Source organism: Sorex fumeus, unplaced genomic scaffold (assembly GCF_029834395.1).
Source record: "Sorex fumeus unplaced genomic scaffold, SorFum_2.1 ptg000009l, whole genome shotgun sequence".
NCBI classification, from domain to species: domain Eukaryota; kingdom Metazoa; phylum Chordata; class Mammalia; order Eulipotyphla; family Soricidae; genus Sorex; species Sorex fumeus.
The window spans coordinates 18961956-18989824 of record NW_026606066.1 but is presented as its reverse complement, the minus strand read 5'-3'; the positions used below and the strand labels follow the sequence as shown (position 1 = coordinate 18989824).

The following is a 27869-nucleotide window of genomic DNA, read 5'->3' as shown; positions in this document are numbered from 1 at the left end:
ACAAACATACTTCATCAAATTTCACGTGTCACTTTTTCAACATATCTTTCTCTCTTGTCTCTTTCTCTCTCACACACACACACTAGTAGAGAAGCACAAGTAAATGCATATTTTATCTGTAAAATGTATTAATTTTTATTGTAGCTATGTTTCAGCCATAAATGCTCATTGCTTTACGTTCTTCTGTAGAATTTTTTTTACACTAATAGAAAATGAGCATCAATTTGTATCAACACTTTCTAACTTGCAAAGAAAAGCTATTTGATAAGTTATTTATTAAGTATACTAGATTATTGTCTTATTGATGAGTTGATTTTTAAAGATATATACAGAATCACTGCCTCTCCAGAAATTTCTCTATTTATCCTTTCTTTCTTATTTCCCTCTATGATTTTCCTGAACTCTTTCTTAACTCTCAGCATAAACCTTCTTTTTGAAATGGAAAATATGATGAAATTTTATTTGTTTCATTAAAACTTAGATCCTATAAGTCTGAATAAGAAAGTATCAAAATGGAGTGCCATTCTTCACATGATTTATACACATACTATTCCACTTCTTTTTTTTATTTGGAGGACCACATCCAGTGGTTTTCAGGGTTTATCCCTTACTCTGTTCTTGGAGATCACTAATGGGTAGCTCAGTGGGATAATATGGGATACTGAAGATCTAACCCAGGTTAGGCAAACACAGAGCAACCTCCTTGTCCACTGTACTAGCTCTCTGGTTCCTATTCTTTTTTTGATGAAACTCTCCATTCAAAAAGTTGTTCTCTTCCTTTTCCAAGAGGATCAATTTTTCATTAATCACTGGTATACAACACTTTCCCCCTCTAATGGAAAAGTTCACCACCATTTCATGAGCATTATCTTTAACAAATTGGCAGTCCAAAGTAACCTCTCTGCCCCATGATGTGAAGCTCAGTCCCTTAATATCATGAACTGATCTGTTAACAAATACCTTCCTATTTTTCTCTCCCATCAATATTTGCTCACAATTTCTACAGTTTCTGTGCTATTTTTTTTCTTCCTAGTGGTAAACTTTACCAAGGAACAAAGAGAATCAGAAAAGTAATGGAAGACTATTGAGAAGTAGGTGAAAGTAGAGTGTAAAGGAAGGTAGACCAATACCACTGGTCCTCATCCTTCCTCTTGAAGCTCACTTTCTACTTTTGTCCTCTTACAGGTAAAACAAGATGGAGAGGGGTAGAAGTGGTTCCAAGTACTGCCTGTTTCATCTTAATTCTGTATCTAATTATTAAGTCAATTCTTTGTTATTTCCTCTGTCCACAGTTCCAAAGAATGCATTTTGTGATGACTGGTTATGAGGAAAAAGTAGCAGTAATGGCAGGAGCAAGTGTTGGACTACATAAGCATTATTCTTAGTTGGTCTAATTTTTACTTAAGAGTTAATATCCAAGCCAATACCCAAGAAACATTTTCCTTCGAGTTAGTTCTAAATTACACATAATCTTAATTGTATTGCCTTCCAAAATGTGTATTTTATGAAGTTTACAATTAATTATGGCCTTAAATTATGTGAATAAAGGAATCCATAGTGATATATTCTTATTTCTAACCTGTTACAATATTTTTCTTTAAAACTAGCAATATAATTTAAAAATACACAGGAAAATAATAAAACATGCATAATTCTAAAATAACTATGATTTATTTCTATAGTCATATAATAGAATTTGTAAACCTAGGGAAGTTTTGAGGCCTTCGCAGTTTCAGAGTCTTGGAAGGTTTGCAAATCATTTCTGTATTTTCAGATAAGAAATGACTAGTATTAAGCATAGGGTCCTTATACCCACAGCGCTCTCTCTTTCTCTCTCTCTCTCTCTTTCTCTGTATCTCCTTGTATCCCATTATTGTTTGTGTGTGAACTCCTTTTTACAGATATGTGACAGAGTTTGTGGACCTAGGCAATGTCTCAGCATTGAGAACATTCAGAGTTCTCCGAGCACTGAAAACTATTTCAGTCATTCCAGGTAAGAAATAGATTATACACTGAAGTTGATTCATCATGTTTGGTAATCAAGTTTCTTTGTCTTTCAGCATAATAAAATTGGAATAATTTAAGGAATCAAAACCACAATATTCAACATTATATATTTTGAAGAATATGATTTGTCTTACTTAGGGGTAGATTTTGTTTCACACTTTTTGAGTCTTGGAGTTTAGGTCTTTGCTTGAGATCCTGTATCTTTCAGTTTGTGGAGTTTTGTTTTTTGGTCTACACCCAGCAGTGCTCAGGGCTTACTCTTAGCTCTGTGCTTGGGAATCATTCCTCGGCAGGCTTGGGAGACCATATGAAGTGCTGGGGTTAAAACCCAGATGACCTATGTGCAAGGCAAATGCCCTACCTTCTGTACTACGCCTTTTGTTCCCAGTCAGTGGAACTTGCATTTAGAGATCTTATGTTTTCCTTCCTGCATGTCCATTGTACCAAAATTTTGTTTCATATTAAATATATCAAGGGCTGGAGCGATAGCACAGCGGGTAGGGCGTTCGCCTTACAAGCAGCCAACATGGCCAACCCGAGTTCGATTCCTCCGCCCCTCTCGGAGAGCCCGGCAAGCTACCGAGAGTATTCGATATGCCAGACACAGTAACAACAAAGTCTCCAATGGAGACGTTACTGGGCCCGCTCGAGCAAATCGACGATCAACGGGAGGGCCTTTACCTTTTACCTTAAATATATCAAACTATAATTTCTTTTTCATTGTAAGTGCTGATGCCTATGTACATACAATATCAATTTATATTTTATTTAGTAAAATAAAGGAATGGGATAATAAATAATAAAATATATTTTGGCTTTGGGGTCACACCCAGCAATGCTCAGAGTTTACTCCTGGTTTTGCACTAAGGAATTACTCCTGGCTGGGTGCAAAGGATCATCTGGGATTTCGAGGATCAAACCCTGGTCATCAGGGTGCAAAGCAAACACACTACATACTGTACTATCGCTCTGGCCCAATACTAGCTAAATTTTAATGAAACATTATCTTAAAGTAAAATTGTACTTCAACACCACCTCTAGTGCTATAGCAAAAGGTTTTCCATCTCATATGTAAAAATTTATAAATACTTATTCAGATAATTTTTTATATATCTGACAATTTACTAACGTAGTGATTGCATAGGGCGTTGTCTTCTTGTAGAAGATCCTTTTCTTTACATAGATTTCATGAAAACCAGATGCAGCCCACTAGCTTCTCTCAATGTAACAAAATTTGGATCTTTCTCTAATTCATCTCCGCAATATGCCGTAACACTTCCACGAAGTATTGGAAAATAGAAGCCCTTCATGACGTGTTTCTTCTATGGGCATTGCAATCATTTTGCAGACTTGCACATATAATCTGTGTTTTCCATAAAAGTGTGCAGTTTTTGTTATTTTAGAAATTGTAAGTGTTTTTAGTGACAGCCCTTTCTCTTCAGGCTTGAAAACCATCGTGGGGGCCCTGATCCAGTCCGTGAAGAAACTCTCAGATGTCATGATCCTGACCGTGTTCTGTCTGAGTGTGTTTGCGCTGATTGGGCTTCAGCTCTTCATGGGAAACCTGCGCAATAAATGTGTCCAGTGGCCTCCCACTAATGCCTCGCTGGAGGAACACAGTATAGAGAAAAATATAACTGTGAATTATAATGGCACACTTGTAAATGAAACTCTCTATGAATTTGACTGGAAATCATATGTTCAAGATTCAAGTAAGAATTACTGTTATATGTAGTTTTTCCCTCTGTTTATATGCCTTCCAGGGAAGCTTGAAAAAAAATTTTTTAATGTTTACATCAGGGTGTGATCTCTTAATCACTTTATCAGTGGTTTGCACATGCATTTTATTATTTCATTCACTATTACTGTCACTGTCCTCCTGTTGTTCGATTTGCTCAAGTGGGCCCAGGAACATTGTGAGACTTGTTACTGTGTTTGGCATATCAAATACATCATGGAGAGCTTGCCAGACTTTGCCGTGTGGGGGAGATACTTTTGGTACCTTGCTGGGCTCTCTCCGAGAGGGGTAAAAGAATCAAACTCTGGTAGACTATGCCGGCCGTGTGCAAGGCAAACGCTCTACCCACTGTGGGCTGGAGCTATAGCACAGCGGGTAGGGTATTTGCCTTGCACACAAACGACATGGCCGAGCCGGGTTCGATTCCTCCACCCCTCTTGGAGAGTCCGGCAAACTACTGAGAGTATCTCACCCGCACAGCAAGGCCTGGCAAGCTACCCATGACATGTTTGATATGCCAAACACAGTAACAAGTCTCACAATGGAGATGTTACTGGGCCCGCTTGAGCAAATCAATGAACAATGGGAGGACAGTGCTACAGTGCAGTGCAGCATCATCTGAATTAGCAAACATTATTTCATTCACAATAATTTAACTCTTATTTATCATTTTATGATATATCATCATCTGGAATGCTGAAGAACTTAGAATGAAGTTCCCTAAGGACTTTGGTTGTTATACATTTTTTTCATGGTGACTGAGAACAGAATGACACAAAATATATGAAAGCCTTTTTATTTTATTTTATTTTATTTTCAGAGTCTTTTTTTTATTAGTGAAACACCATGAGGAAGAGTTGTAGACTTACAAACTTTTGTGCTTGGGTTTCATGATCTAGTACCTATCCCTCCACCAGTGCCCATTCTCCACCACCACTAATCCCAGTATCCCTCCCACCCCCCTCATCCCCTCATCTCACCCTGCCTCTGTGGCAGGGCACTCCCTTTTGTTCTCTCTCTCCTTTTGGGTGCTGTGGTTTGCAAAAGAGGCATTGAGTGGCAATCATGTTCGGTCTAGGGTCTACTTTCATCATGCTTCTCCCATCCTGGGAGGATCCTCCCTACATCCTTTATTTGGTGCTCCCTTCTCTATCTGAGCTGCCCTTACCCCTAGAGTGTGCGGCTGGCCTCCAAGCCATGAAGTAAATCTCCTGGTATTTATCTCGGCTATTTTGGGGTGTTAGTCTCCTATTTTGTTACTATGAAAGCCTTTTTAAACTATAGTGTCTGCAGATATAACCCATCAAGCATGTTGATTGTGGAATGCATCTATACACCAGAATGTACCTTGTGTGTATTATGTAACTCTGTGTACCATTATGTACCTCTGTTTTCCTAAGAGGATGTTGGGAAAATATTTTTCATGATGCATGAATTCAGGACACTTAATAGCTTAGTAGATTATTTTTGTTGTCATTCTGTGAAAACCAAGTAATCATAACAAATATTATATTTGAAAAGTAAAATTACATCAAAGATAAAAAAATGGTGTCTTAAAAGAGAGCAATAAAAACAGCTAAATTGGTGACATCATAAAAATTAGTAAATCTGGACTTCAAGAGTCCAAAAAATATAGTTGAATGTTTAGTTTACTCTAGAAGGATAGAAAATAATGATTCTATTATTTCTCTTTTTACAATAACAAAAGTAAGTTGTTTATTCTAGTCTAGATAGAAAATTTGTATCTTAGTAATCTTTCTCTTTAAAGTGGTGAAAGTGTATAATTTTTTCTTTAGGCACCTGACAATCTCAATATTTCAAAAGCAGAGAGATTTAAGACAAATTCAAGAAGGAAGGGAAAATCTTTTAAAAATCTGTCACTGTCACTGTCATCCTATTGATCATAAAATCACTCAAGCAGGCTCCAGTAACATTTCTATTCATCCTAGCCCTGAGATTTTAGCAGCCTCTTCTTACTCATCTTTTCCCAATGATTGGAGGCTCTTTCAGGGTCAGGGGAATGAGACCTGTTGTCGTTACTATATTTGTCATATCGAATAGGCCACAGGGAGCTTGCCAGGCTCTGCCCATGCGAGTGGGATACTCTCGGTAGCTTGCCGGACTCTCCAAGAGGCATATAATCTTTGAAAAATACAAATATGAAACATACAAAACAAACTCAGAATGTTTGTTTTGTTTATATATAGCTATACCTTTATTGGGCTGGAGCAATAGCACAGTGGTAGGGTGTTTGCCTTGTATGCCCGGGTTCGATTCCTCTGCCCCTCTCGGAGAGCCCAGCAAGCTACCAAGAGTATCTCACCCACATGGCAAAGTCTGGCAAGCTACCTGTGATGTATTCAATATGCCAAACACAGTAACAACAAGTCTCACAATGGAGACATTACTGGGTCCGCTTGAGCAAATCAATGAACAATTGGAGGATAGTGACAGGACAGTGACAGTGAAAGGGTAATAGTAATACTTAGGAAAAAAATCAAAGAAAAAAAACCTCAGTGACTAGTTGTGTAGAAAAGTTGGATTACTATTAAAGGTTACTAGTGATTCTATAACCCTTAAAGCAATGATAGCATAATTAAAAAAAATAATCAATGTCCTTTTTTACTTGTAGATCTAGAAGATAGCTTGGGTTAATACAAATAAACTTTCATAATTCTAGTGAGGTGATATCCCGGCAGATATTATTGTTGTACATCTCTAGGTAAAAAAATATATCCTTGAGGCCAGAGAGATAGTATTGTGGGGTAGATGCTTGTCTTGGCACCTGACTAACCTGGGTACTATCCCCAGCAGTACATACGGTAGCCAGCACCTGCAGGAGTTGTCCCTAAGTATAGAGCCAGGAGTAAGTCCTGAGCTTCATTGAGTGTACTGTTCCAGAAAAGGAAATAAAAATGCCAGAAAAATATTTTTTAATTAATTTTTTATGGAATCACTGTGGGAAAAGTTACAAAGCTTTCAGGTTTAAGTCTCAGTCATGCAAATATCAAACATATTTCCCTTTACAAATACTTATTTTTCACCACGAAGAACCCCAATAACCCCCCGCAACCCTCCCAATCCATGTGAGGCAAATGAATTCTAGTTAACACTCTACTTTGACTAGATTCATTGTTTCGACAAAAGATGCACCATTATTATTTAGAGTTTACACCCCCAAATCAGATATGCTGAACAGGCATTGTGAAAATAATTTGTATTCTACAACTAGTGACAAGAACAAACGATGTCGCGTGGCCGCAACAGTGGCCGCGCGATTTTGGATTTCTGGTATTTTACTTATTAACCCTGGAAGTATTTCTGCTGAAAGTCAGATAGTTATGAGATTGGTTTCTGTGCTCTGGAGCCATGGCCGTGCCGGAGAGCCGCTCATGGGGGCGACCAGCTCATACCTGGCTTTCCACAAAGCTCTCAAACGGCTGCCATCTTTCTTTCCAGAGGGAAAAAGGTGGAAGGGACCAACACCTTTTTCCCTCCTGGCAGGCATGGTGACATGGGTTAAGGCATAGTCCATTCACTTTTCTGCTGCAAGCTGCTGGGCTCTGCATTAAGTCCTTGTGCTTCTGGAGCCATGGCCAAGCTGGAGAGCCGCTCGTGGGGGGCAACTTGTGACCTCGATAGGGCGTGAAGGACGAGCCGGGAACGCCCCTGCTTCCCATGAGGTTTCAGTCAGAAAAATATTTTAAATGCCCCATTTTAGTTTAGGATTATGTAAAATTTTCATATATGTAACATAAAAGCATATTAAATGTCACCAACAGCCTACTATTTTAGGATTTATTATATACAGTAAAAATATATACTTAAAGTAAAAGGGAAAACAAAGTTACCAGAGATAATTTTCAACTCCAAAAACATTTATTGTCATTTGCCTAAAATATTTTATTTCTTGGAACAGATTATTTCAAATAGGGTAAAGTGGTTTTCTTTAAAAGTAATAGAAAATTTATATGAAAATAAACATTGAATAAGAGTCATATTTTCTTCAGATTGTTTATGGATCTTTGAATTAAATGAACAAAACTTTATTTATAAACAACGTATGTCAAAAGTTACACCAGAAATTATCATATGCATTTTACTTGGTTATTTAATTTTAATTAAAAATTAAGAAATCTTACCTATGTTATGTTCAAAATAATTAGGATTTTAAGAGTGGAAATATTTATTTTTGTATCATTACAGAACCATGCGTAAGAATTATTTTATATTAAAAATAACATTTAGAAAAATTTATAAATTCTTATTACAAAATCCAACCTAATTATTGAATTATATGTGATATTCTTTTTGTTGGGGCTGGAGCGATAGCACAGCGGTAGGGCATTTGCCTTACAAGTGGCCAACATGGCCGACCCGAGTTCAATTCCTCCGCCCCTCTCGGAGAGCCCAGCAAGCTACTGAGAGTATCTCGCCCTCACTGCAGAGCCTGGCAAGTGATGTATTCGATATGCCAAACACAGTAACAACAAGTCTCACAATGGAGACGTTACTGGGCCCGCTCGAGCAAATCGATGAACAATGGGAGGACCGGACCGTGACCGTGACCGTGAAAAATAACATTTAGAAAAAAATTAGAAATTCTTATTACAAAATCCAACCTAATTATTGAATTATATGTGATATTCTTTTTGTTGGGGCTGGAGCGATAGCACAGCGGTAGGGCGTTTGCCTTACAAGTGGCCAACATAGCCAACCCGAGTTCGATTCCTCTGCCCCTCTTGGAGAGCCTGGCAAGCTACCGAGAGTATCTCGCCCGCACGTATTTGATATGCCAAACACAGTAACAACAAGTCTCATGATGGAGACGTTACTGGGCCCGCTCGAGCAAATCGATTCTTTTTGTCATCTATTTGCTTACTCACTCATAAGTTTTATTTAAAAGTGCTAGATACCATAGAAAAGTAACTGTGTAATAATTGTGCTTCCTTCAAGAAGAAACAATATTTATAAATACATACTTATAGTATAGGATGAGTATTATAATGATGGAAATATTGAAGTTTTTTACATGTCTATGCATGTTACTAACAACACAGTGAAAAGCATTCTTAAACTTGTCAGTGTTATCTAGATACACGGTATCTAGGATTCTTTTTTCTTTTCTTTTCTTTTTGTTCCATTTTTGGTTCACATCAGGCTATGCAAAAAGGCCTGTTCAGGACTCAGGGTTTGGGTCACTTCTGGCAGTGCTTGAGGAGCCATATGTGGTGTCAGGAACTCACCAGGATGGGTCTGCCACTGCCAAGACAAATAACCTTCCAGATCTACTCTGACCCCTAAATCTTGCCTAGATAGATATTATCTTATGTAAGAAATAAGTAGATAATATCAAGGAATAATTCACAGTAGTGTTGCTTCCACTGGACATTGAAAAAGAAAACTTTGCCATAATTTAATTTTCACCTCTAGAAATTATTATAGCTTTAATATTTAATATTTTTGTTCAGTATTTTAATGCTTGGTGCTATATAAGGGCCTTTAACTATAAACTGCAAAGACCATATTCTGAAATTGAAAGTATATAAGTGATAATTATAAAACTTTGAAGGGGAAGACTAAAGCAGGCAACGGGGTTCATAAATAGTACAGGGAGTATTTTGGAGGATGTGGAGTGGTAACATTTTGAAGAGCTGTAAAATTAAACCCCTAAAACAGTCTTGTAGACCAACATTACTTCAATTAAAATTATGAATAAATATTAAAAATGGAATTATAGACAAGATTAAAAAGCATATCACAGCTTTTAATTTTAAGTATATGGTGCTACTGAGAATGCAAGGAACTATCTGCCATTCTCAAATTTTGCAGAATGAAATTTATTTAGTTATTTATGTTTTGGGCCACACCTGGCAATGCTGAGGGGTTACTCTTGGCTCTGCAACCAGGTGTCAGTCCTCCTATATGGGATGCCAGAGATTGAATCTAGGTGGACTGCATGCAATGTACTGTATCTCTGTACCTTGCCCACTGTACTATACATATCTGGGCCCTGAAACTTTTATTTTAATGATGATAGTAGAAAGCCATTGATGCCTTTCAAAAATATTGTATTAGTACCTGTGCCTATTACTGACTTTACATTCATAATGAATACATTTTTGTACTATTAGGCATAATTTTTCTTAGTACAGTATCTGGTATTTAGAAGAAGAAAGGGCAATAACTTATATATTTAAATGAATAAATTTAAAAATTACTCCATGAAACCTAAATACAGGACCTGGAGATCTTCTCGTTCTTATTTGCAGAGTAATACAAATGTTCACCATCTGATTTTCTTTTTTTTTAAACAGGATATCATTATTTCTTGGAGGGTTTTTTAGATGCACTACTATGTGGAAATAGTTCAGATGCAGGGTAAGTCATTATGTTTGTGTGTATGAGTATATATACACATATGTTTTTAATCTTTTTATAGAAACATAGATAACAACAAACTAATTTTATTCATGCTAATTAGTTATAATTGAGATTTTATAAGTAAGGGATTATTTCAAGGTTGAACAGACTTTTATATTCTATAATTCAAGATGCAATACTTTAATGCTATTTCTTCCCTTTGTTGTGTATATGTGTTAATAGTTAATACCAGAGGCTCAGAAATAGAGAAAATGAAATAGAAATGTTAACATGATAATTATCAATATAAAATAGTTTAAATTAATATTAGGAATGTTGTGTAATATTTTAATGATGACTTTAGGTAGCCACTAAAATTATATTAAGCAAAAAATTGGAATTATTATACTTATTTTTTGTATTGTAAGTCTTTAAAATAGCAACTTCAGCTGTCTAGATAATATTAAAAGTATAATATGTTGCTAAAATAAAAATAATAGCTTAATGTCCTTTAATACTTTCTTTTGCCCCACTTATAGTCAATGCCCAGAAGGATATATATGTGTGAAAGCTGGTAGAAATCCCAATTATGGCTACACAAGTTTTGATACCTTCAGCTGGGCATTTTTGTCCCTGTTTAGACTGATGACTCAGGACTTCTGGGAGAATCTTTATCAACTGGTAAGAGCTGAAGAGAAACATTCTGCATTTTAAATAAAATTGCATATTTCAAACCAACCTACTTTTGAAATCCATAACAGAGAATAATGAAAAGAACAGAATTGAGATCAGGAAATTGGAGTTCCTCTAATGTATTGATTATACCTCATGTTAAGCATTGTGATATTAAGATAGCAATTTTTTCACAATTCCACTCAAACTAAAACTATTTGATTTTTTTTTCTTTTTGGGTTACACCTAGCGATGCACAGGAATTACTCCTGGAGGTGCTCTGGGGACCATATGGGATGCTGGGAGTCGAACCCAGGTTGGCCGTATGCAAGGCAAATGCCCTACCCGCTGTACGATAGCTCCAGCCCCTATTTGACATGCTTTTTCAAACACAAATCATCCCAAACCAAAGGATCATTCTCTTCTCTGCCCCATATACTACTTCAAGTTTTATCTTTTAGAGGACTGATGATAAAAATGAAGAAACAATTGTAGAAAGATAACTGTGGTGTCTTCTTTGACCTCTACCAAAGGCTCAGCTCTTTGATGGAGGTCCCCACTCCGTTTCATTGACTCCATTTTATTCCAGGTGAATCCAAAAGTTACTGCCTATTAATCAGATTATGAATTATGAGTTATGAGATGGAATGAGGATGACACTAATGAAAAAGTTATTTACATAGGACAGATTTATTCAATATAAATATTATGTGTATCAGAGTCCTGTTAGGTACATAATCAATTAGAAGTTGAAAACAACTCTTAGTAAATCAAAAGAGTAATTCTAATTTTTTTGTTTCTAGACATTGCGTGCAGCTGGTAAAACATACATGATATTTTTTGTGCTGGTGATTTTCCTGGGATCATTCTATCTTATAAACTTGATTCTGGCTGTAGTAGCCATGGCCTATGAAGAACAGAACCAGGCCACATTAGAAGAGGCAGAACAGAAAGAAGCTGAATTTCAGCAGATGCTTGAGCAGCTTAAAAAGCAACAGGAGGCAGCCCAGGTAAATACACTGAATCAGATGGGCCCTGCTCATGGTATAATCCTTTTTCATTATTTTGATTGATTAAAAAACATTGAAAAGTGAGAGACAGAAATTTTATACCATACTTAAGTAGTGATATAAGAAACTTTTCTATATATGTTTTGTTCATATGTCAATCATTTAGTTAACCTCTTCTGTTGATAATATTGGCTATAATAGAACTCTTTCATGTTAATCTTATTGCAAGAGTCTTAACATGAAAGGGAAAGTGTGTATTTTGAATCTTCTCAAGTAAGAAACTTTTACTGAATTAGAGTATGGGTTCTAGAAGAAAGTTTTAAGAAACCATATTGTAGAAAAATATGTAATATTTATTCTATTAAAATATATTTTTCTGAAAGTAGAAGATAGTCTTCTTTCTTTAACCAAAAATGTGTTACTTTCCCCAAGTAAATGAAGTGATCAAGTAATGTGTTCTTTGATAAAAGAGGTTTTCAATAGACTTGAAAGTGACCAATTGCTCATGAGAGTAACCAATCTTATAGAGATCAGATAACTTAACAATAGCTTGTTCTTATAGTGAAGTGTCAGTACTTGCAGTTCAATAAATTATAAAATACTTTTCATGTCATTTCCATCTTTAATCCTCTTATTTAGAATACAATTATATTGTATTTCCTTAAAATTTTATTTTGGAATAATAATTTATTTGCAAGAGCCCCTGTATTGAGGGTGCTCTAAAAATAATGAAAGTCAGAAAGTACCAATTTAATACCAATACAAGCTGTGATCAAAAAGCATTGTTTTTATTCCATGCCCACGTGGTCAGCAAGAACAAGTGGTAAGTTGAAGAAGGTGGGGATGGTTTTTGGAAAAGCAAGTGTGTTGCCTTGCTTAGTAGAAAATGTTGATCCTTGCTTCTCCAATCTTCTGGAAATCTTCTGTAGATGAATGAAGAAGGGATTTTATCACCTTCCATAAAATCGATTGATAGAATTGTGAAAATGTTAGACAGCCCAATTTCATTAATGAGAGCTAGGACCTTAGATCTTAATTCCATTTCCAGTTGGACTTGTCCTTATCTGTTTTCCTTCTCGGGTTCAGTTTCTTTTTCAGAGAAAAGATGAACCTAATGAAGTGCCAATTTTTAGAGTTAATAAAATCTAAAAATAATATATATTCTTGTTGATATCTGATTTATTCCTTTGAATACATTTTCTGTAAAGCATCACAAAAATCTGTACAAAGAAAACCAAACTGACTTTGAAACCTTCATTCCATGGAAAGAGAAAAAAATCCCTCTTATACTTGATAGTTATTCCTATGTAAGCTCAGCTTGAATTAGCTAAATGGATTTTTTTTAATTTACACAAATACTTGAACAATTTATTTAAAAGATTGTCTTCTCTAGTGCCAGGCTAAAATGATTTCTCCCCAATGTAGCAAACAGCTGTTACTGCCTCCGAGCATTCTAGAGAAGCCAGTGCAGCAGGCGGACTCTCTGACAGCTCATCAGAAGCCTCCAAGTTGAGCTCTAAGAGTGCCAAGGAAAGAAGAAACCGGAGAAAGAAAAGGAAACAGAAAGAACAGTCTGGTGGAGAAGAGAAAGATGAGGATGAATTCCACAAATCTGAATCTGAAGACAGCATCAGGAGGAAAGGATTTCGGTTCTCTATCGAAGGGAATAGATTAACGTATGAAAAGAGGTACTCCTCCCCACATCAGGTATGGCACCTACTGAGTTCACTGATAAAAGAATGAAAATTAGAACATCAGATAGAATGGGCGTTAAAGCAGTTTTGTAAATGGTTATTCACTTCATTGGCTGCTTCTTCTATTGTTTTAACCCTTCGTTATGTGGTTGTGAGAAAATTTTGTTCTGTGAATATGTAAGTGTATATCTTAGTGTAGATAAAATAACTCTGGATTGAAAGTCAAGAGACCTGAATTTCCATCCTGTTTTCTGTTGGTACTTATCTCTAACAAATGTCATTTAGTATTTCTGATTCTTAGCTTTTTAATGAAAAAAAAAATGACTATGTGGCTAGTGATCGGTTAAAAAAAAAGGGACTATGAGGCTAGTGATCAGTAAAAACATTGAAATGTTTTAGTGTTCTGTTTCCCCAGATTCTTTATTTTGCTCCAAATTTATTTCAATAAAGCAATTGATTTACGAAGTTATACATAATTGGGTTTTAGACATGTAATGATCCCATCACCAGTGTCAGTTTCCTTCTACCAGTGTTCACAGGTTCCCTGTCCTGCCCTCATCCCCACCCCCACCCCACCATCTTGACAGGCACCTTTTAAAGTTTGGATCTCATGATTTCAGTGTTGTTGACTCTGTGGTCTGAATATTTAGCTCTATCTTTTCTTAACAACACTGATGTACCTTGATCCTTGTGCCTGTTGCTTCTCTTCTCTTCTCCCTCCACCCACCTCCTTCACTCACTATCTTTCCTTCTCCTCCCTATACTTTGAGACCAAGGGTCAAGTAGGCATTCCCCTCCCCCATTTAAACCATTGCATTTCCTCATCCAGTTACTCTAATTACAACTTATAAGTGATATCATCCTGTGTTGATTTTTCTTCTTTTGGTTTCACTCAACATATCTTTCAGTACCATGCATGTTGCAGCAAATTGTATGCTTTCATTATTTATTGCAGTTGCATAATATTCCATTGTGTATTATATACTACATCTTCATAATTCACTGATCTGTTATTGGACATCTAGGTTGATTCCAAATCTTAGTACTGAGTGCTTCAGTGAATAATGGTGTGCATACATTCTTTTGAATGAATGTTTTCCTGTCCTGTGGATAGGTACCCGAAAGTGAAATTGCTGGGTCATAATGGGAGCTCAATTTTAACTTTTGAGAACCCTCCATACTGTTTTCTATAATGACTGAACCAGACAACATCATATTAACAGTGGATGAGAGTTCCTTTTTCACCACATCTCCACCAATACAGTGTTGCCATTATTTTTTATATATTTGATTCTCAATGGTGTAAGATGGGATCTCACTGTTGTTTTGATTTGAATTTCCCTAATAATAATAATATTTTTTAGCTTCTTGGGTCACACTTGGTGATGCTCAGGGGTTACTTCGGTTCTGCACTCAGGAATCACTCCTGGCGGTGCTCAGAGGACCATATGGGATTCTGGGAATCGAACCTGGGTTGGCCGTGTACACGGCAAATACCCCACCAATGTGCTATTGTCCAGCCCCAATAATAATAAATTTTGGTGAGCAATTTTTCACATAGGCATGTTAGCCATACATTGGTCTTCCTCAGAGAAGTCTCTATTCATTTCCTCTTCCCCCCCCCCCTTTTTTTTTTACTTTTTTGAGTCAAACCCGCAATGCTCAGGCGTTAGTCCTGGCTCTGCACTAAGGAATTACTCCTGGCAGTGCTTGGGTGACCATATGGGATGCTGGGTTGACCATGTGTAAGACAAATGACCTCCCTGATATACTATTACTCCAACTCCAGCCTCTCCCCATTTTTTTGAGGTTTTTGAATAATTTTTGTTGTTGATCTTTGTGAGTACATTATATATGCTGGATATCAACTCTTTATATGATGTACTGACTGCAAATATTTTCTCCCAATAAGTTAGCTATCTTCTAATTTTAGCCTGTGTTTCTTTTGCCAGATAGAAGCTCTTTTATTTGGTGAAGTCACATTTATTTTTAACTCGGCCACAGTTGCAGTGGCATTGTTATCATTGAAGACACCTTTGAGGTCCAGATCTTGAAACATTCTGTCCTTATTTTCCTCAATATATTTTAAATCCTGATCTCATCCCAGGGTCTTTGGTCCACTTTGAGTTGACTTTTGTAAGTTGTGAGTCCCCAGATTCTTTATAAATTGCATGAATAATCATCAAGTGACATATTATCAAAAGTTCATTACTCTGAATCTCAGAAGTTTAACTCTAAGTTCTAACATAATTTTCCCTTAAGGATGAAAAAGTAATGATTATTTAAGGGAATTTTCCAACAATGGACTATAAACAACATCTGAAAAATGTTAGTCTTCCCTGTAAGGAAAGAACAATGGATATAAATGTGGTTATTTTTAGATATTGTTTCCAATGTTTATAGACTGCTTAGAATATCTGTACAAAATCTGTACAAAATACATTACTTTTGAGCATGCATGTAAAATGGAGGCTCAGGGTTTTGTTTTGTAATCATCTTTAAATTGACCTCTCTCCATCTATTACTTTTTCTCATGGACTAGAAGCCACTTAATCTGAATGCTTGCCAAAAGAGTATTTTAATCAAAAGAAATGTGTCTCGCTCTTTTTTTTAAATGAATGCTGAAAACTTGTAAAATAAAAGCAGGTGTTAATGGTTATGTTAAAATAATTTTTTTTTGGTTTCAAATTTTTAGTCTTTGTTGAGCATCCGTGGCTCCCTATTTTCTCCAAGGCGAAATAGCAGAACAAGCCTTTTCAGTTTTAGAGGGCGCGCCAAAGATGTGGGATCAGAGAATGACTTTGCTGATGATGAGCACAGCACCTTTGAAGATAATGAGAGCCGGCGAGACTCCTTATTTGTGCCCCGACGACATGGAGAGCGACGCAACAGTAACCTAAGTCAGACCAGTAGGTCATCCCGGATGCTGGCAGTGTTTCCAGCCAATGGGAAGATGCACAGCACTGTGGATTGCAATGGTGTGGTTTCCTTGGTTGGTGGACCTTCAGTTCCTACATCGCCTGTTGGACAGCTTCTGCCAGAGGTGATAATAGATAAGCCAGCTACTGATGACAATGTAAGGAAGTTTTAAATAGCTCAGGCATGGCTGGCCTATTACTGCTGCACCAGCCAGTGTTTCTACAGAATGGAACCCCCTGAGAATGATTCTTGGTTGGTCAAGCTGTGAATGCAACTGCATCTTGTAATACCTTTAACAGACAAACCAACTAAACCTCAAAACCTCAATATTCTTGCATAAAACACGAATGCATTTAGTTGTTCGACCTGCTGAGGATATATTAGACACAAAACTAAATTTTATCGTCTTCAGTTGGAGGGTTTGCTATATACCCGTGTTGAACTTAAATAGTGTGATATTGAAAGCCCTGCTACTAAAGTAAATGAATGACTCAAATGTTTAAGTGTAAAGGGTATATAATAAATCTTTCCAACAGATTCTTCAATATAGCTCTGCTTTAGTTTAGATGTTCAAGAACACTGTGCCTAAATAGATATCTTCATTATTAAAATTTATATTACTCATATTTGTCTTAATAAGAAAAATGCTGATATAGGTCTTCTCAAAGTAAACTAAATGAAGAGAAACACATTTTAATACAGACAGAAATTGTCTGTGTACAAAGGTATGTTATGTGTTTGTGAATACATACATGGGAGAGAAATTTATAAACACATGCTGCCTCTTATTAGACTGTGAACTCACTTGGAAATATATCAGCATGATGAGGCATGACATCAGGATAGATGACTTATTGCTTTTATACCCTGGATGAAACTGTTGTCCATGCAGCATGTGTGTTTTTTTGTTTTGTTTTTTTTAACATTACAATTGTGTTGTCAGTGACCATCTATGTGTTGTGTCCAGAAAATGAGATGGCAGCTACAGGTGTCGTGATCATTGAAATTTCTTTAAAAATTAATGGCTACCTTCTCAAAATAAAATGTCTTAATATTTACCTAACTTTTTAAGTTATTTCTGAATGACTAGTAAGAAGTGGATAAGGATAGCTATTAAATATGTCTCGTGATATATTAGACAAATATCTCATAAAATTTTGAATTAGAGGGCTTAAAAATTTCACATTTTTCCTGGGATGTGGTCAGTGATAAAGCACATGCCTTACATGTGAAGGACTTGGGTTCCATCCCTGACACCACACAAAAAAATCAGTTTTTGCTCTATGATTAAATGGTTAACAGTTTTTACATTCCAGGTTAATGATACAATAAGTCAGCAATATCTGCCATCACCAATTAAATATGAAGGTGCATGATGCATGTATTTCATGATAATCATTATCACATTTGCTTGTTGGCTTACCATATTACTCAAGTTAATCATTTAATATGTAAGCATTTTATTTACAGGGAACCACCACTGAAACTGAAATGAGAAAGAGAAGATCAAGTTCTTTCCATGTTTCTATGGACTTTCTAGAAGATCCTTCCCAAAGACAAAGAGCAATGAGTATAGCCAGCATTTTAACAAATACTGTAGAAGGTTTGTACAAAGTCCGCTCTTCCACTCATTTCCTCTGAGCTTATTGTATCTCATTTGAAACAAATATTTCTAAGTGGGACATGGAAACAACACATTCTGAAGAGAATGTGATATTATTTTTGGTGACTTGTCATAAAAGAAGTTTTAAAAAAACTACTTCAGGGATGTAGCTCAGTAGCAGAGCACATACCTCACATTGTGAAGTCCTGGATTCAGTGCCCGGTACTGAGAAATAAAAATTGGTCTAAATTTAATGATATTGGAATGTTGTCCTTTGTGTGGACATTCTTGCAAATGCAGAATTTCTTTTTGAGTTTCGAATGTCAGCCATAGTGATCCTCTCTTCTTTTCCACTTTGTTTATGACTTCCAAAACTCTTCTAGATACTTTCTTGATTTCAGTGTGGAGTTAGGTTATTTCCACACACACCAGATTAAAAGATTCTTGTTCTTGATGTACATTGACTCCTACCTTATTTCTGATAGCCCAAGGATGACAGCATAGCCAGAAAACAGCATCAAGCATCTGCACTCCTCCAACCCTGTTTCTCCTGGGGCTTCTTTTAAAGTATTTTTTTTCTATTATTTTAAGGGCAAGTGTGCAAGTACTGACACGACATAGGTGCATAACTGGAAAAAACAATTCTTTGCTATACCACTTTGTGACTGTTTCTGAAGAAATTATTTAAGAATTGGATGCATTTTGTGTATTTTAAAAAAAACTTGACTCTGGCAAACTGAAATATGTTGACTACTAACTAGAAAAATTCTAGTAGATCTGAAATAAGTGACATGATGTGTCTGTGTAAAATGTATGATTTTTTCTTGGTTCTTGTCTTATTTTGTTTTGTTATTAATTTAGAACTTGAAGAATCCAGGCAAAAGTGCCCACCTTGTTGGTATAAATTTTCCAACATATTCTTAATATGGGACTGTTCGCCATATTGGTTAAAAGTAAAACATATTGTCAACCTGGTTGTGATGGACCCATTTGTTGACCTAGCCATCACCATTTGTATTGTCCTAAATACTCTTTTCATGGCCATGGAGCACTATCCGATGACGGATCATTTCACTAATGTGCTTGCAGTAGGAAACTTGGTAAGCATCACTATCACTGTCACTGTCCTCCTGTTGTTCATCGATTTTCTCTAGTGGGCCCAGTAACGTCTCTATCGTGAGACTTTGTCGTTACTGTGTTTGGCATATCGAATATGTCACGAGTAGCTTGCCAGGCTTTGCCGTGCGGGCAAGATACTCTCGGTAGCTTGCCAGGCTCTCCAACAGGGGTGGAGGAATCTAACTCAGATCAGCCATGTTGGCTGCATGCAAGGCAAACTCCCTACCCACTGTGCTATCACTCCAGCCCTTTGGTAAGCATGTTGGAAGGTAAATGTGTTCAGTCTTCAAAATTTTCATTTGAAAATGCTATACTTTTAATAAATTATAGATTTCCCCCCTTTATTCTTCTACCTATTAGACTATGTAAGATGGGTCTGTGTCTAGTTGAATCTACTATCCTTTTCTGCCAAAAAATAACAGCCTTTAAAGTTGAAGCGCAAACTTAGAGAGTAATAGGCATAGATACACTAAAAAGCTAATATTGATGTTTATTAATTTTTCAAGATACAAAAGCAGCTCACAGTTTCAGGGCACACTTTTTGGAGTTGATATTACCACAGCTTCCCCACATACCAAAGGCTAAAATTAAATCGCAGAATTTTTTATCTTGCTTAGTCATCCTCATTCTAAGCTATAATTTAACAACTCAAAATTTTCTCCATCTTTCTTATTGCCAAGATCTAGGTAGTACATGAATTGTTTTATCTCTCTCTTCTATACCAAAGCTACAAAATTCTGAAAACTCCCAAAACGTTTTGTGTATTATATGATGAGCAGGGTTATTTTTTGAGGTTTGCCATTCTCTTTTAATACCCAACCATAAAAATACAAATTAATATATTTGCCAGCTGACTCAGTTTTTGTTTGGTAAAAGAGGTCTCTAAAGTAGTGTATGCATTTTCCATACTTGTTTTGTAACAATGTTTCATGATTAAAAAATATATATGCGAAACCTCCCACAAGATAATAGTTACATTGTTAAAGCACTATTATTTCCTCTATGGAATAAATTTCTGTTAAAATGTGCATAACAAAGTGATAATTAGTGAGGAGCATCTCATAATAACAGACACAAATGTATAACTGATTCATAAAAGTGGAGGAAAGCTTACAGGTAAATAAAACCATTAGAAAATTTTTGCCTTACTTCTGCATGAATCTCAAGATCTAATAAAGCAAACATTAAACTAAAAAGAGATTTATACTTAAACCCTAGTTTTGTGATTCCATTTTCTAGTTTTAAGATTCCAGAATAATTATTGCATTCACTCAAAGAACTTATTCCTCATTAGTAATTATTCTAATATCTGCATTAACTCTTAATAGAAATTTTTACAAAGAAACAAAGAAATAACATCTGAAATATTTTCATCAACTGTAGATTACTACACAAATGTAAACTTGCAATAGTATCTTTATGGGGGAAAGTCACAAAAGTGATTTGTTCTGAGAACAAATGTGTTGTGTTGTCTTATTTTTATTTGATGGAAATAGAATAATTTGTTTTGATCTTAGGTTTTCACTGGGATCTTTACAGCGGAAATGTTTCTGAAAATTATTGCCATGGATCCTTACTATTATTTCCAAGCAGGCTGGAATATCTTTGATGGTTTTATTGTGACACTTAGTCTTGTAGAACTTGGTCTTGCTGATGTGGAAGGATTATCAGTTCTTCGTTCATTCCGACTGGTAAACTAAAAAAAAAAAAAAACAATCTTTCCAATAGCTATAGTTTTTCATAGTACCTTTATACATTTTTCCACACAATTTTTTAATTTTATGTAATATTTGCATTGCTAAAAATTTTCCCTAAATCAAAAAAAAATCCTAGACATTCCCATTTATAAAAACTTTTATTCCAAAGTGTAATATATTAATTGCTTGCTGATTATTGCTTTTATAAGTGTTTACATTTAATATTCCTGAATTTATAAAAATGTTTTAAATTAGATATTATTATACTTTAACTTGAAAATATCAACATGTTTCTCTTAGTGGTGTATGATGGCATATGCATGGTGTACATGCAGAAGTACTTCCTATTCTACTTCTAAAAAATAAGTTCATTCCAAAAATCAGAAAAGAATATCTAATAATATGGACATGTGGCATAATATGCCTATTATTTACATACACACTTTTTCAAATCGGGAAAATTATTATAAAGTAATGGGAGATATTCCAAGTTTTTTAGGGCAGGCACATATAACTATATGAGAAACCTGAAGAAACATTTCTACAGGTGTAGCAGGGCTCAAAATGTTACTTTCAGAACTATGGATTAATCAATATCATTTAGCAGAGATCATTGCAACACAAAGCCAATATTGCAACTAGACCAGATGTGTTTTTGGGCTCATCCTAAAACAAATTGAGGACAATTGGGTCCTAAGTAATTCACTCCAACGGAAAATATTTACAGGGCTAAAACATGACAGAATCATAATTATCCTGGTGGTGGTTATAGGGAAGTGGAGGGCCTTGCAGAAATTGCCACGAGCCTTACAAGGTTTCAGTATAGAATGATGTTTTCATACTAGTCATCATTTCTGGGTAAACCTCAGCATTTGGGATTATTTTAAAGATAATACTAATATAAAACTCTTTTTTTTTGTTTTCCAGCTTCGAGTTTTCAAGTTGGCAAAATCCTGGCCAACTTTAAATATGCTAATAAAGATCATTGGCAATTCAGTGGGGGCTCTGGGAAATTTAACCTTGGTGTTGGCCATCATTGTCTTCATTTTCGCTGTGGTCGGCATGCAGCTCTTTGGTAAAAGCTACAAAGACTGTGTCTGTAAGATCTCCAGTGATTGTAAGCTCCCACGCTGGCACATGAATGACTTCTTCCACTCCTTCCTGATTGTGTTCCGGGTACTGTGTGGAGAGTGGATAGAGACCATGTGGGACTGTATGGAGGTCGCTGGTCAAGCCATGTGCCTTACTGTATTCATGATGGTGATGGTGATTGGAAACCTGGTGGTATGTACCTATTAAAAATGTATATGTTAGAAACTGACTGAAACATTATAGAGTAGTGACCATTCTGTACTAAAAATAAAACAATAAAACTGCAATTATGGTAGTTGGTGAATTTGTAAACATGTTTATTGTGTGAAAGTCAATAGAGTATCATATTAAAAATAGGCCTAAAAAGAAATGCTGGCAATATTTTACAAGTTCAGAGTCATGAAAGGAAAAACAACTGAACACTAATATTAGAACATTAGAACACTAATTAGAATATTAGAACACTAATAGGGTTCCTAGCAAATATATTTCCTTATAATTTTAGAACTATTTACTTAGTTAATAATTACATCATTTTTATTCATGTGAGAATTTGAAACTGAACTTGCCATAGACCTATAGGGATATATAGCTACTGAGACAGATCACAAAATTAGATCACTCAACTTCTGATCAGAAAAGGTGAGGAAAATTTATGGGTGTTTCCTTCTTACTAAGTTGTTAGCACTTAAGTGTCCTACGAGAGAAATAAGTTATCTCACTCTTCCTTTTTTAAGGTCCTGAACCTCTTCCTTGCCTTGCTTCTGAGCTCATTTAGTGCAGACAACCTTGCAGCCACCGATGATGATAATGAAATGAACAATCTCCAAATTGCTGTGGAGAGGATACATAAAGGAATAGCATATGTAAAGAGAAAAATTTATGAATTTATGCAGCAATCCTTCGTTAAAAAACAAAAAATATTAGATGAAATTAAACCACTTGATGATCTAAACAATAAAAAAGACAGCTGCATGTCCAATCATACAACAGAAATTGGGAAGGATCTTGACTACCTTAAAGATGTAAATGGAACCACAAGTGGGATAGGAACTGGCAGCAGTGTGGAAAAATACATCATTGATGAAAGTGACTACATGTCATTTATAAACAATCCCAGTCTTACTGTGACTGTACCGATTGCTGTTGGAGAGTCTGACTTTGAAAATTTGAACACTGAGGACTTCAGTAGTGAGTCAGATCTGGAAGAAAGTAAAGAGGTAAGATTTTACACATGTAGATAGGTAAAAATTTATTTGTATCTAAGGTATTACATAAGTTGCTTTTATAAGCATCCATTTTTCCATATTTATATTTGCCATTATTCAAAATTTATTTCACTAAAGAATCAAAGATTTAAACCATGAGGTAGTTAATAAATTGAAGAATAATACGTGTGTGGTTTTATAGCCTTATTTTTTTAATTTTTATTAGTGAAACACCCTGAGGTACAGTTGTAGATTTACAATTTTTTGTGCTTGTGTTTCAATTATACAATGATCAAATACCCATCCCTCCACCAGTGCCCATTTTCCACCACCAAGGATAATATCCCCCCTCACCCCCCTCCCACCCTGCCTCTGTGGCAGGGCATTCCCTTTTGTTCTCTCTCTCCTTTTGGGTGTTGTGGTCTGCAAAAGAGGCATTGAGTGGCAAACATGTTCAGTCCATAGTCTACTTTCAACATGCATCTCCCCTCCTGGGAGGATCCTCCAAACACCCTTTATTTGGTGCTCCCTTCTCTATCTGAGCTGCACTTTCCCCTAGAATGCCTGGCTGGCCTCTAAGCTATGGAGTAATCCTCCTGGTGCTGATCTCAGCTATTCTTGGGTATTAATCTCATATTTTGTTACTTTATATCCCCCAGATGAATGCAATCTTTCTATGTCTATCCCTCTCTTTCTGACTCATTTCGCTTAGCATGATACTTTCCATGTTGTACCACTTGTGTGTAAATTTCATGACTTCATCTTTTCTAACAGCTACATAGTACTCCATTGTGTAGATGTACCAAAGTTTCTTTAACCAGTCATCTGTTCTTGGGCACTCAGGTTTCTTCCAGTTTCTGGCTATTGTAAAGAGTGCTGCAATGAACAAACAAGTGCAGATGTCACTTCGACTACACATTTTTGCCACTCTGGGATATATTCCCAGGAGTGGTATTGCTGCGTCAAATGGGAGCTCAATTTCTAATTTTTTGAGAAACGTCCATACTGTTTTCCAAAAGGGCTGAACCAGTTGGCATTCCTACCAACAGTGAAGGAGTGTCCCTTTCTCCCCACATCCGCGCCAGCATCGGTTGCTTTTGTTCTTTGGAATGTGGGCCAGTTTCTGAGGTGTGAGATGGTATCTCATTGTGGTTTTGATCTGCATCTTCCTGATGATTAATGATGCAGAGCATTTTCTCATGTGTATAGCCTTATTTTTGAATAGATATTTTAGTTGACATAAACAACTGAAATGTAATTTTCAAATTTTTCAACACTTGATCTGAAATCTAAGATCAAAGTGTTAACAGGGTCAGTATCTCTTGTGAAAACTTCCTTCTTGGATTGCGCATATCAGCCTTCTCTCTGTGTCCCCCAGTAGCCTTTACTCAGGGTGGGAAGAAAAGGTTCTGGGACCGCCCTTTTTTTTTTTTATAACAACACCAGCCCTGAACTGTAGAAACAGTATAAAAGGTTAAAGTTCTTGCCTTGCACAGGATACCACATGATTTCCCAGCACAGAGTCAGGATAGGAGAGGGAGAAAAAAACCCACCAGCTCTATATTTAATACCCTTATTACTTCTTTTAACATTTATCATTACCTCATAGTCCTTTTCCTCAAATAGATAGAAGATGAGGGCTTCAAACTATTAAAGTAAGGGAACATGTTCTATAACAAATTACTTAACAGTTTTAAACCATCTTAAGAATCTTAGATAACTTAAGAGGTCTTAAACACTAACTACTGAAATGATAAATTTAAAATAAATATAAAACAAAGCGGGCTGGAGCGATAGCACAGCAGGTAGGGCGTTTGCCTTGCATGCAGCCAACATGGCCGACCTGAGTTTGATTCCTTCGCCCCTCTCGGAGAGCCGGCAAGCTACCGAGAATATCTTGCCCACACAGCAAAGCCTGGCAAGTTACATGTGGCGTATTCGATATGCCAAACACAGTAACAAGTCTCACAATGCTACTGGGCCCGCTCAAAGAAATCAATGAACAACGGGAGGACAGTGACAGTGACAGTGATAGAACAAAGCACTTTCACTGTGTGTGTGTGCGTGTGTGTATGTGTGTGTGTTCTTTCTGTGTATATCCCTTCATAGATTACCATTTTGTCCTGGATTCTGACACTTGTCTTCACTTTTATTTCTTCTTGATCAGAAATAAATCCATATAAAATTGTTTATCCTCATTGCTTCCTTAGTCTCATTTTGTACTCTCTACACCATAGCAAGGCATAACTTTCAAGGTGCTCTCATTTAGTGGAATAATACTAACAGAAGATCCTCTAAAATATTTTTTATATTAGGAGTTATTTCATATTAGAAATATAGCCTATCGGCAGGAGAGATTATTCATTGGGTAAGGCACTTTCCTTGCATGGAGGTTACCTGGGTTCTATTCCCAGCATTCCCTAAGCATGACCAGCCGTGATCCCTGAGTACAGACTCAGGAGTAAGCCCTGAACATTGCTGGGTGTTGCCCAAAATATCATGCCCCAAACAAACAAACAAAAGAGAAATATAGGCTATAGCACACTAATGTCATCATTTTGACTCTCTATTATATCTTTATTCATTGCATTCATTGACTTAGCACTTACCCTGCACCAGTGAAGTTACTGATACTAATAAACTGCTTTAGAAAGATGATTTTATATATCTATATTATTCACATATAATTTTATTTTAGAAATGTGTCTTTCTTCCTTTAAATACAAATTTTCATATAGAGACATACCTTATTTTTCAAAACACTCCCTGTTATGACCTCTATTAGACCTGTGCTATTTGAATATATTAGTGTTTCAGTTTCTGAATTTCAAAGTATTTTATCTAAGAGGAATTATTTATGATTTTCAGGTATTAAATTGTATTAATGCCTTGGTTAAAATTGAAAGTATTCATAGGTCATTATCCATTATCTAAGCATTTGTTATAGCCATGAAAAGCTACAATTTTAATGTGTATAGCTCATTCTCTGAAGCCAAATATTGGACTATGATCACTTACTGTGCAATTTTTCCTAACTATTCACTTCCAACTATTAAAAATGGGGATAATATTACCTACATGATATTTTTTACAGTATTAATTGAAGTACTATCTGGGAAATACTTAATTCATTATCTACTTAAATAACTATTTGATACGTTCAACTATTTTTAATAGTAACTTTTGCAGCACCATGTTCCTCAGGAAGGAAATACAGGCTATATTTAGGACTCTATTCCTCCACCTTCATCCTAATTTAGGTGTTTGATGGCACTGTATTTTACAATTAATTGCGTACAATTAGTATACAGTAAATATAAATAATTTGTTGAACACTAATCTTCCAACTACATCTTGATGAAGAAATCATCTGTGAAAATTGATAAGTTAATATTTGGCTATTTTAGCTCCTCTAAAACTGCTAAATCTCAGCACAGTATCTTTTCCTTTGATAATATATTGTTGTGTTGAGAATTTTTAATAGATTTTATTTTAATTTTTAATATGCTTAGTGTATACTAGAAATATTTACTAATGCATAATGTACACAATTAAATATTAATGATAATATTTTAGTACTGTAAAACATCTCACTTATATATTATTTTAAATCTATGTATATATTAAAAACATATGCATATATTTAAATAGCAAAATATCCAGTTTATAATAATAAATGCTTACTTTTAAAGGTATTAAGATAATTTATCCATACATGCCTTCCTTAAAAATAAATATCTATGTATATACCTATATATATAGAGAGAGAGAGAGAGAGAGAAATTTTTATATTCTTTTGGTCCTAAAATTGCAGGTAAATTTTTAAATTAATTTTATAACTTTCAGATGAAACTTTTTAAACGCTATTGAGAAGATCCTTGGATAAAACCAAATGTAAAGTAAAAGGATAAACATTTTATAGTTGTCAGAGAACGAGAAAATAAGAACTTTCAATCATGTAGTATTGAAGAAATATTAGAGAGTATTTTATTTGCTTTGCTTTGTTAGCTTCAACCTCAAGGTCAAAATAATTTGCTATAGTAAAGAACATTTCTCTTTTAAGTTAGAAATGTTACATAAATCTACTCAGAAAGAAAAATGCTCTTACCATCAGGACTGTAGTTATTAAGCAGTTATTGAATGCCCTGGTGTACATGGCTAAGTGGATGCTTCAGATAGATATGGTCCCTTCATTCTCTTAGCTCGCTTATTAAATCAGCCTGCCAAAGAGTCTTAGACAATACAAGTCAGTGCATGATTTAGCTTCTGAGACTCCTGTGTGAAAATATACATATTTTCAAGTGAACTAACTCTTTTGGAAATTAGTTGAATTAAAGTTAATAAATGACTTAACCAAACATTAAAATGGATTTTTTAAATAGTTCATTAATGTAAAAAACAGTGAGACCCAATTGCTTTATTATGCAAGTAGCAAATTTCAAGAAAAAATTAATTTTCTTTTTAAGAGCAAAAGAGAAAAAATTAATTGTTCTCATTGTCTTTTAAATCAATGAAAGTGCTTATTTGATTTTTTTTAGGTAGCTCTCAGCAGCTTCTTTAGTATTTTAACTAAGTTAATATCTTCATGCTAATGTAAAGAAACTCTCCACTCATGTAAAGCTCTTTCCCTAACCCTTTTAATTCGGTGTTATTGCTCCAATCAGATGAATTCAGAATTACAGAATATTATCACTAATTTTTTTAAAAACCCTCAGATAATAGTAATGTAAATTATAAGAATGTATAA

The 27869-nt window shown here is 35.5% G+C and overlaps 1 protein-coding gene across 2 annotated transcripts in view; it reads left to right on the top strand.

Annotated features, from left to right (window-relative positions):
* SCN1A (sodium voltage-gated channel alpha subunit 1) overlaps positions 1-27869 on the top strand; it is a 142805-nt gene that overhangs the window by 79991 nt on the left and 34945 nt on the right. For both annotated transcript variants that reach the window (XM_056110249.1, XM_056110250.1), the window contains 12 exons: positions 1902-1993; positions 3450-3719; positions 10063-10126; positions 10648-10789; positions 11584-11790; positions 13216-13497; positions 16180-16560; positions 17874-18006; positions 18868-19106; positions 20643-20816; positions 21750-22106; positions 22652-23134. In XM_056110249.1, coding sequence (XP_055966224.1) covers positions 1902-1993; positions 3450-3719; positions 10063-10126; positions 10648-10789; positions 11584-11790; positions 13216-13497; positions 16180-16560; positions 17874-18006; positions 18868-19106; positions 20643-20816; positions 21750-22106; positions 22652-23134 — 2824 coding nt within the window. The remainder of the gene's footprint in view (positions 1-1901; positions 1994-3449; positions 3720-10062; positions 10127-10647; positions 10790-11583; positions 11791-13215; positions 13498-16179; positions 16561-17873; positions 18007-18867; positions 19107-20642; positions 20817-21749; positions 22107-22651; positions 23135-27869) is intronic.